We start from the raw sequence: 14,442 nt of genomic DNA on the forward strand, positions 1-14,442 counted from the left end.
TTTCTATGCACGGGCGACGGTCACTCTGGCACATAAATATACATTCAATGCCCGCATCTTAGCGTCTACTACTACAAAATTGTGCAGGCTGTAACTAATTGCTGGTTCGTTTCATGTTGGATAACAACCGTTGTTAACTGCATCGCAACAACACGACAACGGTTACGCCCTGCATGAAGCAAACCGTAGATAGGGGCTCAAGCGATTCTGAAGATAGAACAGACGCCGTGTAAGCGGCCTCGGGCTGCAGCAGCAGCAACCCTTTGTAATATGAATTGCATAGGGGTTCCCTTTTATAGAGCTGGAGACTTGTGTGCGGTGTGCTTCAACAGCCTTCTAGTTGCAGCCAACGTCCCATAAAAATATGCAACCAAGTCAAGCGGTCAACAATCTGGTCTGTTTAGTCTGGATGCTGCACAGCCTGTTAATAACCCTGCCTAGTGCAAAATATGCGAGCGCAGGGCGTATGTAGCATAGTGCTAGTATACATATATCATATGTACGTGCGATGTATGGTCAGTTGTGTAGGTAGATGAAGGATAAGAAGTGACTTATAGCTCATGCTTAGTGTAAGTCCGATTTAGACGTTCGATCGAGAAGCACGGAGCATTTCCAAGAGTAGCCATGGCAGCCGTCATGTGCCGAGCGAGGGCATTGATTGGTAGACGGTTTCAAAGTAAATACAACAATAGTAGACTAACTGGTTGGGTGTGTAGATTCACTAGGGGACATTGCCAAACACCCCAAGTTCTATATGTGACTCTGATACGATAACACACCAAATGGTCTCCAGTTCACGAGCAGGGCTTTTTTTCACTCTTCTCGTCCACACGCAGGCCAACAAACTCGCAAACGCACACACGAGTAAATTGTTTAGCGTGAGTTACTTCTCACATATGGCAGGGGGTCACCCCGGACTCTCGCACAAGAAGCGAAATGAAACCAGAGGGCTGGCATAAAGAGCACAATTTAAAGACCCAAATTAACACAGCTAGACTCAGTGGATACGGTGGGAGTGCACAAGAGGGATAATGATAATAGGGGGGGCCCGTGGCCGTTCATCCACCGTTTTTGTTTGTTTTGATCGAGGAGATTTGCTGCGCGTCATGGGAGGCCCGGCGCATCGGGAGGCTGATACACTTGACCTGGAACTGGGGATCCATGAGATGGGATGGATGGACGGGATGCTGCTGGTGGGTGTGTGTGCGTCTGTGTACCTGATGAGGTGCCCTAGCTTCTGGTCGAGACCACTGAGCGGTTATCTTTTTGGGATTGACTGGTATGTAAAATTTGCTGATCAAGACCAAAGCTGCTCATGTTTTCTCATAGATGCCTTACTTGACCAGGTCGACGCTGTCTCGGGTTGTACAACGCGGTGCTGTACAACACGTCCATCTACAGTGTACTCCGTACTCGAGGCAGTACTGTACAAGGCGAGTGACGGGCACCCAGGATGGAGCATGCTCATCAATAACTGACGGCGACGATCATGACGCTGAGTGGTCTGAAGGAGACGGGAACCAGCGAACGAGTGGACATCAGACACGGACCAGCCAAACCCAGCCAGTCCCCTAACACAAACCCCAACCAAGCCTAACCCCATCTCATCGCATTGCATCTTGCTTGCTTGCTGCAAGCTGCCATCTGGACTCGGAGCGGCTCCAGCGTTTGCTTCAGAGTACAGACACAGTCGATACCTTAGACAGTTAGATACATGCTCTATCTGTGACCGCATGACAGACCAGCAGAGGCGCTTGATTCTTTGGCTTCGGCACAATAAATCTCATGCCATTTCATCATGATCTTGTCCTATCTCGTCGAAATCCCATGCCATGCGATGCTCGGCTTGTATGCGACCTTTAAACGGGCGTCAGCCCCCAGGTAATGTAGAAACTCACTGGCGGCTGGCTGGAAAGGAACAAAAAAGAGTCCCCTGGGTCTGTCAAAAGGTCGCAGAGAGTGGCTTGCAATGGCTTGACAAGAGTCTGAAGGCCACCAGCCGCCTCATGGACGGGAGCACCCCTGAGCAAACACTGGCGCTGAGATGCGCCCTGTGGAGTAGACTGAGCGAAGCGAAGAAGAAGAGAACCAGGGTGTTGGACGTCCCGACTTACATGTCAGTCTCTGAAAGAAGATTTCCACTTCAACTTTGCTGGTAATGTCTGAAAGAGCCAGACGGTGAATAATGGGTGGTTAGTACTTAGCAGTCAGCCTCTCCCGATAATGCCATGCACGGCATTATGCTCAACCCTTTGTTACAGACTTAGATGAGATGCTTCTTAGTTCAAGATGGAATTCAGGAACTACCAGCTCTAGTAGCTATCATAGAGCTCACTTACAAAGAGAGCCCTAGCGCACCCCAAGCTTGTGCACGGGAATGTCCCGTCGTAGAAAAACAACGTGCTGTTCCCTGACGATCGTTGATCGTCGCTATGTATCGGAGAAGCTTGTTGACCCAACTACAGAACCGTAGGTTCTATACAGTATGTACAGCACCTACGTAAGACGATGACGAGGAGGAAGTATTCGGGTTGAAGAACTCAAGGGGATGTAGTGGTCAAGTTGGATATGACGAACGGAATGCGAATGTCCTGACGAATGTGCCATCATCGATGAGACAGAGAGATCAGAGCTACTATTACTACACTCCTAAATTTTGGAGATACCGAGCAGACGTGCACGCTGTAGAAGAGGCTTGTTATGGAACATGGACGGACGGGGATCAGCTCCCGATGCCATCCTTGTCAAATAAGCCTTGAACTGACAAGGGGGTGAAGGGTGCGATAGTGCCAGTCTCTGTTATTCTCGTACCCCTTGTTTAGACAAAACGCGTCTTTTAGTGACGCGATATTTCCTAATTGGGCAACCGTGTAAACAAATGCGTCACTCGTAGCGCGCCTCTGCCCCAGTTTGTTGTTTTCCCGCATCTGAAGATGACGGAGGTTTTTTTTTTCTTTCTTGAGGGGTGATGGTTATCTTTACGAGGATAAAATTTGCCTCCCACGTAATTACGCGTTGACCCTTTTTATTGCGTAGACAACAATGGTTTGTTGATTATTTTGCCCTTTTGTTTAATTTATTGATATGATTTCAAAAGGGTTGTTGTGTATTGACTAAGGAGGAGTAGGAGGAGTAGATAGTATAGAGATATTGAGCGTTTACACGGGCAAAAAGGACTCCCCACTACGGATACAGAGGGCCCTACCACTAACAGGCACTGCACTACTGCATTTTTAACGGGGGGTGTGCACCAAGATCCGCCAACTGCCAGCGTGCGCCAACCTTTTCTTTAACACGCGCCATCCCTAACACAGGCCATGCCCATACCCCAACAAGGACCCTCCCTCTGCACTTTCAGCCATTGTCTCTCGCCCTTCAGGTCCCTCTGGTCCCTCCCCCTCCTCTCTACCCGCTCTAGAGCTATCCCACACCCTCCTCCTCCTCCTCTATCTCTGGGCCTCGTCGAGTTTAATCAATTCTGCGCCAACTTTTAGACAAGTGCATACCAGCCTGACTTGTCCACAACCACTCGTTGTCCTTTCGACCTTGTCATCTGAGTCACAAGACCAGACCCCCGTTGTGAATATCCACGTTGATGCCCTGGAAAAAGGGTTTCTTCCTTCTTTCTTTTGGTTTCAACTCTACGTAGCCCACCACGAGGGGTCTATTTTGTACTCTACTGAGCAAAAAGCCCACAAAACAAAGACAGAAAAGAAAGGCAGGAAAGACAAGCGAGAAACGATTTGCTTTTTAGTCTGGGTCTTTTACAGCTTCTTTAGTCTGTGTCAGGGCCCATCCATACACACACCCTTGCTCAAGCCCGCCAGCGCCATGGTCCCAGTGGTCCCAACTGCCACCCACTACTAGGCACTGGCACTTTACTTTACTTTACGTCTCTTGAACCCGCCCACCCCCAACCCAAATCTATTCAACTTGCACGAAACACGACACTGCTGCACACTACTATACAACTACTATACTTCTACAACTGCATAGTAGTTCCAACTTTCTACCAACCTCTCTTCTCTATAACCTCAACTTTTTTTTTTGTCGACAATCAACTCGTATTTAATTAATTCGCGAAAACGCACGACACTCATACCCGGCCCGCGATTATATTGCTGCCTTGTCGATTCATCACCATTCAGAACCATATCGATTGCAGCCTGCGCCCAAACACGTCTGCCTATCTCATCCACCTAGCGTCTTGATTTCACAAATCTAGTAGTCGAGTCATGATATGACCTTTGACCTCCGAGTGAGACTGGCATAGCTATTTGCGATTTGTAGGGTATCGCGTCGAGCTGCTTCTCACATTTTCGATTTCGCCGTTTGACGCTGTACCGACCGTTTCGTTTCGTCGCATCCCACTTTCACCACAACAAACGGGACCGTTACTTTAATTCGCCCTACTGCATTGTTCAAAGGATATTTTATTCACCTCGTACCGATATCAGACAACAATAAGGCCTGACAACGTTGACTGTTTACTTCGCATCGGTCTCGCTCCACTTACCAGCTCGCGACAAACACGAGCGCGCGCAACATTTCGCAACCTCACAATGTCCTTCTCGAACAGTAGTGGTGGCACGCTCGCCCTACCATCGCCAACGCACGCTCACCATATCGACGTCACATCCGCAGTTCGCACATTACGACGATCTATCTCGCGATCACCTTCAAAGTTCTTGACGCGCTCCAGTCCGCAATCGCTGAGCCCCGAGAGCCCCCACCAAACATCACCTCAATCGCCCTGCCAATCACCTTGCCGTCGATTCGGCGCGACGCCTCAAAACCAACACTCTTTGCCCTCCCATACGCGCTCGGCACCGCCCAACAACGGTATACTTCACCCCGCCTTTACGCCTTTTCGCCCCAGCGTCCGGCTTTCCTTGAGATCCGCCAAGGCCGGAAAGACCTCCCCCTCAAGACAGTTGACAAGAACCCGCACATCGCCGAGGAGTCCCCTGAAGAGGGCTCTCAACACCGCACCCGATAGTGGCAATTCTTTACCCGCCATGCCTGCGCCCTCTGTTATCGACGCTACAGGACAAGAGAACAACGCGCTCGGAGCCACAAGTCCCCTGACTGTGAGTCCCGACAAGCGAAGCAGCCTTCACCTTGAAGCACCTGGATCTTCGCCAACGGCATTTATCAAGTCCCTTGACGGGCACTACGAGTTTCAAATGGTTCCCAACAATGGATCGTTGAAGCGCAGCGATGCGACTATGAATCTGGACCAGCCGAGCCAGGAAAGCCCTGTGGCTAAGCGCCGCAGCTTACATGGAATTTCGGTGCTGGGCCAGAACGAGGACCAAAACGTCTTTGGCTCCAACACGACATCGTCGCAGAGCTTCTTTATCCACGAGGATGCATCTACCGAGTATGAGATTGCGGGCACTACTGGGTCGCCGTTCCGGGACCCCCTCCCTTCCCCAACACCCACAAACAGCAATGTACCCAAGAGGTCATCGTCTTTACGGAAGTCGACCCTTCAACAAAGATACGGGGAGCGGGGTTCTTGGGGCAGAAGGTCTGGCGAGCGACAGCTAGCTCAGATGAGCGCTGAATACTCCCCTGTTCGAAGTCGGCCACGCCTCTCTCAGGACCAGTTCGTCCCCCCTGCTGTGCCTCAGGAGAGTCCTTTTGCTTCCACGACACCAGCTTCTAAACCGCCTACTTTTATCACCGACGTTGACTACGAGACCAACCCACTATCTACTACGCCCACCTCGCAACCGCCTAGTTTCGCAAGTGCTGATACGGGTTACGAGCCCGCACACGTATCAACTACACCAACTTCGAAGCCTCCTATTTTCGGGGTTGACAAGGGGCATCAGCCCCATCCTTTATCAAAGACCTTGACAACATCGTCTTCAGGGAACAGCCTCACTGAGGAGACGCCCATGTATGCTCCTGTTGCCCGGGTCCCAGATCGACAAAGATCCCACATCTTCTCACGCTCCTTGCCCCTCAACGCAACAAGGCCGACCCGTCCAAATGATATGGCCAGGGCTATGGCGACGCCCAGCCAGAACCATCTGTGGGTCGGCGCTTTCAACTCTACTGGTTTGATTTCTAAGGTCAACAGAAATCCTGAAGAGGATGCAGACAAGAAGATGGCACCCCCTGATACACCATGCAAGAAGCACTCGAACCCTTTTGCTACTTTCCCCCCACCGGCCGGGAGTGCCATGAAAAAGAGAGTTAATAACCGAAATTCTTTTGGCGGAATTCCCTCCACACCGTTTAGCAATGGCGGCACCCAAGTCCCCAGCTCTAATCCCTTTAGCAGGCCTGGTAAGGGCATGTCTATCTTTCAACGTGGCAGTGCTTCTAGGGGTGCACGCCGCGGTAGCGTCCTGAGTCTTGATGGCGATGAGCACAATCTTTTCAATGACACGCTTGACTTCTCCACCCCAATGGAAGGCGACGCTCCCCCAACACCGACCAAGAACACCCTTACTCCTAGCCTTAGCAAGGTCAGCGAGCACTCTTTCGAAAGTCCTCAAGACAACCACAGCCCAACCGCGAACCGCGTTATCCATGCCCCTACGCCTATTTTCGGTAACCCAGTTCCTCGAGAAGCAACTTGTAAGTCGGGCTCCGCAGCACCGAACGCTTTAGCAGGATCAATCGACAACTCAAGTCGACCACTCCGAGCTGGGTGTTTGTATTCACCATCATCACACCTCCCTCTGTCTTCGCTTAGCCGCTCCAGGGCTCGGCGAGGTCTACACTCTCCTTCTCCACTCAGCACAGTTTCTTTGCGTCATTCCATAAGCTCTCCTACTCAGACATTTACTAAATCGAAACTTTCTGTATCAGCGAGCCCTCTTGATGGACGAAGAACACCACAAACCCCCCGCGAGAGTTTGCTCCCCCTCGATACCAGCCGACTGTCAATTTCGCAGGCTGGCGACTCCTTTTCCGACAACATGGCGCCTCCCGTAACTCCAACAGCAGGTCGAGATTTGAGGTCTTCCACCAGCCTCCTTGTTACCCCCGTGAATGTTCGCACCAGCAATGTTGACCTTGACGTGAGCTTATCGTCCCGATTCGAAAAGGTTGAGCAGATTGGAAAGGGAGAATTCTCTCTTGTCTACCGCGTCACCCAGGTGGACCAACAAAAAATGACATTCGATGACTTCATTGCAACTCCCTCAAAAAGCCCCACCAAGGGAAAGGTATTTGCTGTGAAGAAGAGTAAGCAACCTTTCCAAGGACCTAGGGATCGGGAAACCAAGCTTCGAGAGGCGGAGATCCTCAAGGCTTTGAGCCACTCCGAGCATGTGGTACAGTACTTTGACAACTGGGAGCACAACTATCATCTGTACATCCAAACTGAGTACTGTGAGGAGGGCACCCTCGACAAGTTCTTGGGCAATGTCGGACGAGGAGGTCGATTGGATGACTTCCGTATCTTCAAGATCCTTCAAGACCTTTGCCTGGTAAGCTACTTTGAGTCATATAACGTCATGTACATAGCTAATTGAATTATAGGGTCTTAAGGACATCCACGACGCTGGCTTTATGCACTTGGATCTGAAGCCGGCAAACATCCTTGTCACCTTTGAGGGCGTTCTCAAGATCGCCGACTTTGGTTTGGCTCAATCATGCTCATCTGCTGAGGGCGTTGACGTTGAGGGTGATCGTGAGTACATGGCTCCTGAGATGCTCAAGGGCAAGTCATGCCAATCTGCCGACGTCTTCTCTCTGGGCCTCATCATCCTTGAGACCGCAGCAAATGTTGTCCTCCCCGATAATGGACCTACCTGGATTGCTCTGCGTTCCGGTGACCTCTCCGAGGTGCCCAGCCTGACCTGGAACCCTTCAATCGAGGTTCAGCGAGATGCGACCGGTAACCCTACCGAGGGAGTGCTCAGTGACGGCTTCGCTAGTGGCAAGACGCACGACCCCAGCAACTTGTTTGGCTCATACAAGCGATCGGAACTGCAACAGCCTCCCGACTTTATGGTCAATGCCATGCACATCAGCTCGCTTGATTCTATTGTGCGATGGATGACAGCACAGGAGCCCAGCGAACGACCAACTGTGCACCAAGTACTCCAACTAGAGGGTATGCAGTGGGTCAGCCACCAGCGCGCCGCACCAGCCACTGTCTATGAAGGAAACTGGGGACCAGCCGATATGTTTCCTATCTCCGAAATATCCATTGCAGAGGGAGGCGACAGCGACACAGAGATGACGGATGTCTGAGGAGGATATACCCACTGCATGTGACTCTGGATACCACTGGAGTTCTGCAAACAAGGAACTTTTTGTTACACAATTATGCGCATTCGATGTTATCCACATCAGATGCTACTATGACACGATACGAATACCATGAGGAATGGATGTCGTTAGCGGGAGTTGTTTACCTGGCGTTTTTATTGAGTCGGCTATACAACATTCGAACCAGGAGCCTGTCGTTTTCCAAGCGCAACACGACACCATCCTGAACCCACACTCTTTTTATCTACCAACTTTTCATTTGTCCGCCACTGAGACCGAGAACACATAGTTGCTCCTCTCATCAAAGTGGCTTGAATATTTTGCCGTCTTCAAAGCGAGACAGCGTGTACGAAATACCCCGGGAGGAACTAGACCATGCTATGATTACAGCGCATATTGGGCGGGAGTAATAATTAAAAGTTTCGACAAATCTCTGCAGGTTTTCAGCAGAGCAAGGGGAAACACAGCACAGAACAAAGCAAAGCATGTGGAAGAGCCAGAAGAGACGATTTGTCTCAGCGAACGCATTGTACCAGGCAGGTTGTTGCCAAGATTTGCTGCATTGGAAGGTGGGAGGAACGGAATATTGTAAATTATAGTAATGGCTCTCTGTGAGCACGCATAGGAGGTGAAGGATACCTCAAAAGCCCAGCTGTCGAGGTAGGGACTGCATGGATTGAAAGGGCTACTGGATGAAGGAGGCCGATCTGATAGTTGTTGACGATTCTGACGACGAAATGGCATGAATATGATATGATCAATTCACAACAAAAGTGCTGCTGTGGAACGTGATATATCCATTCGGGTTTTGTAAGCTGATAACGTTGTAACGTCATATCAGTCTATCTATTGCATTCTGCTTCTCCATTTACATATCTGATAGGGAGGAGAGATACACGTAATCTGGACAGCGCCCTCCGATTACTACCGTCCAAGGCGGGGTTATGTGTCGTTGGGTTGACTTATATCAACTAGTATTGGAACGCAAGTAGAGTGACAGGCTACAACTCCTCAACACATTTCTATCCTCAATAAGAATTACTTACTCAAGCAGCGATAATGATGATCCCCCAGCTTCTCCAAGGTCAGGCTGAGTTGCCCAGCGTCGATAGCACAAACTCGTACTGGCACAAAGAGCCCTCGAAGAAACTCTTGGGTCATCACAGTACAGCAGACCTACCCTCGACGGCCGAAGTCGTGGTTGTAGGAAGCGGTATCACTGGGACTTTCGCCGCAAGAGAGCTCGTCAAGGAAGGATGCAAGAACGTTGTGCTTCTTGAAGCACGAGAAGCATGCTGGGGCGCTACAGGAAGGGTGAGTTTCATCTGACAACGGTGTGTGCTGCAAGATTACTGATCCAATCTAACAGAACGGTGGTCATTGTCAGCCCCTCCTCTATGCTACCAAAGAACCAGTAGCTCAGTTCGAGATGGACACATTCCGCTTTCTAAAGGACCTTGTTGCTGAGCACAACATTCCCTGTGACTGGGAGACAGTCGGAGGCGTACACCGTATACCAGAACAAGTTCTCGAGATTGTGGCTAAGCATCTGGAAAGATTGAGAGCCTCCAACCCCGATTTGGTCCACAACATCAAGATAGTGACTGACAAGGAGGAGCTCAAGAAGCTACGTGTCGCAGATGCGTATGCTGCAATGTACCAGCCAAATGCAGCCAAGCTGTGGCCATACAAGCTTGTCAGCTGGGTTCTTGAGCACCTTCTCGAAGAGAATGACTCTAGTGTCTTTAACCTTCAGACAAAGACGCCCGTGGAGCGCATCCAGCGCACAGGCGACTCTTGGACTCTGCACACACCTCGTGGCCAGATAGAAGCCAAGAATGTTATCATAGCAACCAACGCTTACACTTCACACCTCCTCCCTAAGCTGACTGGCCTCATCGTCCCTGTTCGTGGACAGGTTGCTGCTCTCACCCCCTCAAGCGGAAGCTCACCACTTGAACATAGCCACGTTTGGTGGACGTCAGCAGGAGGAGACGACTATCTTGTCCAGCGACCTTCGGGTGAACTTATCACTGGCGGTGAGAGACTAGGCTCATCTGATGGTCAAACAGGCCTCTCTCGTGATGACGCGATCGATCCAGTCATCGCTGAACGCTTGCGTGCTTCGCTTCATGGCGCTGTCAAGTTAAAGACACCAGAAGAGGTGGAGGACACTACCCTTGAAGCTACATATGAGTGGACTGGCATCATGGGGTATTCGAGAGATGGTTATCCTTGGGTTGGCAAGCTACCCGCAGCTTTAGGCGGTGAAGATAGTGGCATTTATGTTAGCGCTGGATATACGGGCCATGGCATGCCAGTAGCGGCGAGATGTGGAATCGCTGTTGCCCAGGAGATACTGGGAATCAGTGATGGTGTGGATTTGCCAGCTCAGTATCGAATTGATGAAGGGAGAGTCGACAGGGCCCAAAGCATGAAGATTCCCTCGACGCTGCTGGATGAGGTTATGATGATGATTGGTGATTGAACTTGGCATACGAATTTAGTTTGGGAGATAGTTATGCATGTGAAAATGGGATTTATAAAGTACTACAAGCCGCGCAAGTACATATCTTGTTCAATATCATCGTTGGCAAATTTGTTGTTGATGTATGTAAATTCCCTTCCAACTTCGTAGCAAATTACATTGAGAAAATCACACAAGGCGACCTGCTCTTCATCGAACTACCATAGACCATAAAGTTCTCGGGCGTGGTGAATTTGAAAATCGTGATCGATAAAGATTAGCATGTGCACCCATCGCCGCCGCTGTCCTATAGCTTGGCGCGCACCTCAAGGCCGTTGCTAACTTCGCGCTTTGCTCTCTCACGAAGTACTTTTCTCAGAATCTTGCCTGACTATTGACCGCAGTATGTAAGCTTCAAAGATACTTTGTCTTGGAACCAAAGAGGGGACCGAAATAACTTACAGGAACTTTGGGGATGGATTCAACAAAGACCACGCCGCCTATAAGTTGCTTGTACTTAACAACACGGCTCGCTAACCAGTCTGCAATATCCTGTTTGGATGTATTCTTTCCGTTCGGCGTTTTGACGATATAGGCGCGTGGAAACTCTTCACCATCGATAACAACCCCTACAACAGCGGCATCGGCAACATCTTCTCTTTCAAGAAGAAGAGACTCGAGTTCAGCGGGAGCAACTTGCATGCCCTTGACTTTGATGAGTTCTTTGACACGATCCACAATGTGGAAAAGAGTTCCCTTTGCATATTCCTCCACATAAGCGACGTCTCCAGTGCGAAGCCATTGAGTGCCATCAGAGTCGACAACAAAGGCCTCTTGTGTCGCAATAGGATTGCGCCAGTAACCACGGGTCACGGTGGGACCCGTAATCCATAACTCTCCAGGAGTGTTGGCAGTGTTGATTTCCTCGCCAGTTTCGATGTCGACCAGTCTGGCTTGAGAATCTGGCGTCAGTTCGCCGGCCGCAGAGCTTGGGGCCTTATTAGGGTCCCACGACAGTGCAGTACAAGTAGCTTCGGTCATTCCCCAACCCTGCCGAACGACGGCCTCACCCAAGGGTATCATGCCTGCTATCTCACGTTGTGTATCTCTCGCCAATGGTGCAGCACCAGACGCAATCATGTCGATGCTACTGAGGTCCGCACTGCGTGCGAGTGGGTGTTTTGAGATGAGAACTAGGATAGGCGGAACGGCTAGAAGTTTTGTAATTCTGAAAGTCTGGATATGGGTGAGAATTTTAGGGAACTCAAAAGAAGGCATGATGTAGACAGGAACTCGCTCATATGGAAAGCTGGTGATGAAGTAGCCTTGACTAAAGGCATGATACATTGGGAGGAAACATAGAGCAGCGGCACGATCTCGTCGAGCCTCAAATTCCGGATGAAGCTGGTGGAAGAGTGTAACGCCACGGCTATTGGCGACATGATTGTAGTGTGAGATCTCCACGCCTTTGGGTATTCCAGTCTATGGTCAGGTTAGACAAGTCTCTGATTTAAAGTCGGATGGTGAGATACAACGTACAGTACCTGAGCTGTAATTGATACTGCAGATTGAATTCTTGGAGTCTTCCGGCTCAGTCCATTCAAAAGTCTCACCCCTTGACTTGGCTGCGATGAGTTCTGTCCAATGCCTGCTTCCTTTAGAGGGTTGTATCTCAATTGAAGTATCTGGCCATGTTGAATCCAACACAAATACTTGAGACGGTTTCATGCCAACTTGGGAGGATGCGTCCAAAGCCACCCCTAAAGCACCGTGGTCAGAAATAATGAACATTGCCTGGCTATCCTTCAATTGATGAACAAGTTCACGAGCGACATAGCCAGGGTTTGCTCCAGTGAATATGCCTCCGGCCATCCAGATACCCATCACAATAGTTGGGAAGAAGATACTGTTGTGGGCAAAAAGAAGCACACGATCCCCTGGCCTGAGGCCATTGTCAGTTAGACCAACAGCTATACGCTTCGCAAGTAACCGGGCTTGACTGTAAGTGAAGTAGCGATCTTGGGGATGATCAGCATCGATGAAGGCCTTTTTGTCCGGCAATGGACCTGAAGATGAGCCAAAGATCCATTGTTGTATCGAGCAGTTGGGAACTTGAACTGAGAAACGCGATTCAATTGGCATGTTGTAATCATTTGGCAACTTGGCCAAAAGCCAAATCAAATAGCGAGTGTTGTAGAGGTATGCAGCTGTTGAAGGGAGAGAATAAGCTTGTAGAAAAGGATCATGTAAGTTTTTTCCTTTGTCAGGAGAGAAGTCGAGACCAACTCAAAGGAGTCGTGATTGCCTATTAAGCCAAGCCAAGCTGAAAACCCCATGAAGGAGGTGCGCCATCCACCTACCTCCTTCCGTGGTTCATTTAAAGATCTGAGCACTTCTCCCAGTGGCTGCCTTGTAAGGAGCTAAGTAAGATAAATGGGCTGAGATTTAATGCTAGCTTGGTAGTTTCAAGTTGACGACAAGGATCTCGCAAGATTCAATGTTTGAGATGAGTGAGTCGGATGCTTTTAACTTACGATGAAGGGAGGATAACACTAATTCGATTTATTAGTGATGGCCATGGCTAGATTGTCAATAAAATGGGCTTGATATTACCTAGGTATATATAAGTGACCAGTCTGTACTCCAAGTTTCAGCCTCTTATTAAAATACACGCTTGACTAAATTTAGGTCCTCATTTTAGTAAACGGACAACTCAGTAAGTAATCACAACACCGGCTTCCTACCTATTCAGCTTCGTCTCCACCATGGAACGAATACTACCAGCATAGCTGTTCGTTGATTGTATGCGCCCGATCCCGTCTAGCATCAACCACAGAGCCCATAACTCGTTGGCCGTCCCGTATTGTGAGCATATAGAACCACGACATGACCAGCTGTGGAACTTGGGCGCCCAATCCATTGTCATTGTCTCAGAGCAGGATACAAGCTTCTAGCCGAACTATGCAATTGTACATCCCGAGATATAAAGCGGGAAGTTCTGTTCCCATGCGCCGTCATAGGGTTTGGTTACCTTGACTCGGGTTCGTATCTTGCCGCGTTGAAGCCCTTTAAGCTTGTATTGACCACGTACGCCGTCGTCTAGCTCTGGGCACGTGAGGAAGCGAGTGTCGAACAATACTTGGGGCAGCATCCGTACTGCATTGTCGGTTGTCCTACGTGAAGGATCATGTACAAAGATGATTTGAGTAATAGTTAGCTTTTGCGTGAGTTTCTCGACGAGTAGATATCGAGGAGATCGGCGTGTTGGATCCCGCTTGTGTTATCGAAACGGGCGCATCCAATTGGCTTCCTGCTACGAATGTATGTTTGCCAATATCTCTGACATGCATGCTGATCAACCAGCCGCCATCGTCTTGCTGTAAGTTGAACCCGGCTGGCTTGGTACGCTAGGCTATTGAAACTACATAGCGAGCCACAACATCACTGGTAACCAGGTGTACCAAGAGGTAAGAGAGATCGTGCACAAGGACAAGGTAACATGCAGTGGCACTAACTTGGCGAACTTGGTCCCATAGCGTGTTTGTTTTGTTGTTAGTGCAAGAGACGGCATGCTGTGTGTTGAGAAAGCATACGTTCGTTTAATGAGGATGACTGCAGAGCTGTTGTTACTCAAATCCATCCATGTCGATGGTGCTTGGCTAGGTAGTACAAGGCAATTTCATGGTAAGCAATCTGATATACTCAAGACTGGTAACAATATTGCATCTTGATGGTAG

At 49.6% G+C, this 14,442-nt stretch overlaps 5 protein-coding genes across 5 annotated transcripts; 4 read left to right on the forward strand and 1 right to left on the reverse strand.

Annotated features, from left to right (window-relative positions):
• Positions 1-1,166: 1,166 nt before the first annotated feature.
• Positions 1,167-1,575, forward strand: FGSG_13720 (uncharacterized protein; the record flags this gene model as incomplete). The annotated part of the gene is made up of 2 exons (XM_011320873.1): positions 1,167-1,279; positions 1,347-1,575. 2 exons carry the CDS (start codon positions 1,167-1,169, stop codon positions 1,573-1,575), a joined length of 342 nt encoding a protein of 113 aa, XP_011319175.1.
• A 3,443-nt stretch (positions 1,576-5,018) lies between these two features.
• Positions 5,019-8,220, forward strand: FGSG_10228 (uncharacterized protein; the record flags this gene model as incomplete). The annotated part of the gene is made up of 2 exons (XM_011320874.1): positions 5,019-7,451; positions 7,504-8,220. 2 exons carry the CDS (start codon positions 5,019-5,021, stop codon positions 8,218-8,220), a joined length of 3,150 nt encoding a protein of 1,049 aa, XP_011319176.1.
• A 1,077-nt stretch (positions 8,221-9,297) lies between these two features.
• On the forward strand, positions 9,298-10,793 carry FGSG_10229 (uncharacterized protein; the record flags this gene model as incomplete). The annotated part of the gene is made up of 2 exons (XM_011320875.1): positions 9,298-9,552; positions 9,608-10,793. 2 exons carry the CDS (start codon positions 9,298-9,300, stop codon positions 10,724-10,726), a joined length of 1,374 nt encoding a protein of 457 aa, XP_011319177.1. The 3' UTR covers positions 10,727-10,793.
• A 219-nt stretch (positions 10,794-11,012) lies between these two features.
• FGSG_10230 (uncharacterized protein) lies at positions 11,013-12,847 on the reverse strand (the record flags this gene model as incomplete). Its single annotated transcript, XM_011320876.1, has 3 exons — positions 11,013-11,096; positions 11,168-12,187; positions 12,245-12,847. The coding sequence occupies 3 exons, from the start codon at positions 12,845-12,847 to the stop codon at positions 11,013-11,015; spliced, it is 1,707 nt and encodes a 568-aa protein (XP_011319178.1).
• A 1,045-nt stretch (positions 12,848-13,892) lies between these two features.
• FGSG_13721 (uncharacterized protein) lies at positions 13,893-14,436 on the forward strand (the record flags this gene model as incomplete). The annotated part of the gene is made up of 5 exons (XM_011320877.1): positions 13,893-13,917; positions 13,950-14,026; positions 14,069-14,084; positions 14,135-14,172; positions 14,242-14,436. The coding sequence occupies 5 exons, from the start codon at positions 13,893-13,895 to the stop codon at positions 14,434-14,436; spliced, it is 351 nt and encodes a 116-aa protein (XP_011319179.1).
• Between the last annotated feature and the right edge of the window lie 6 nt (positions 14,437-14,442).

The sequence above is a fragment of the Fusarium graminearum genome, chromosome 1, assembly GCF_000240135.3.
Source record: "Fusarium graminearum PH-1 chromosome 1, whole genome shotgun sequence".
In the NCBI taxonomy this organism is placed as follows: domain Eukaryota; kingdom Fungi; phylum Ascomycota; class Sordariomycetes; order Hypocreales; family Nectriaceae; genus Fusarium; species Fusarium graminearum.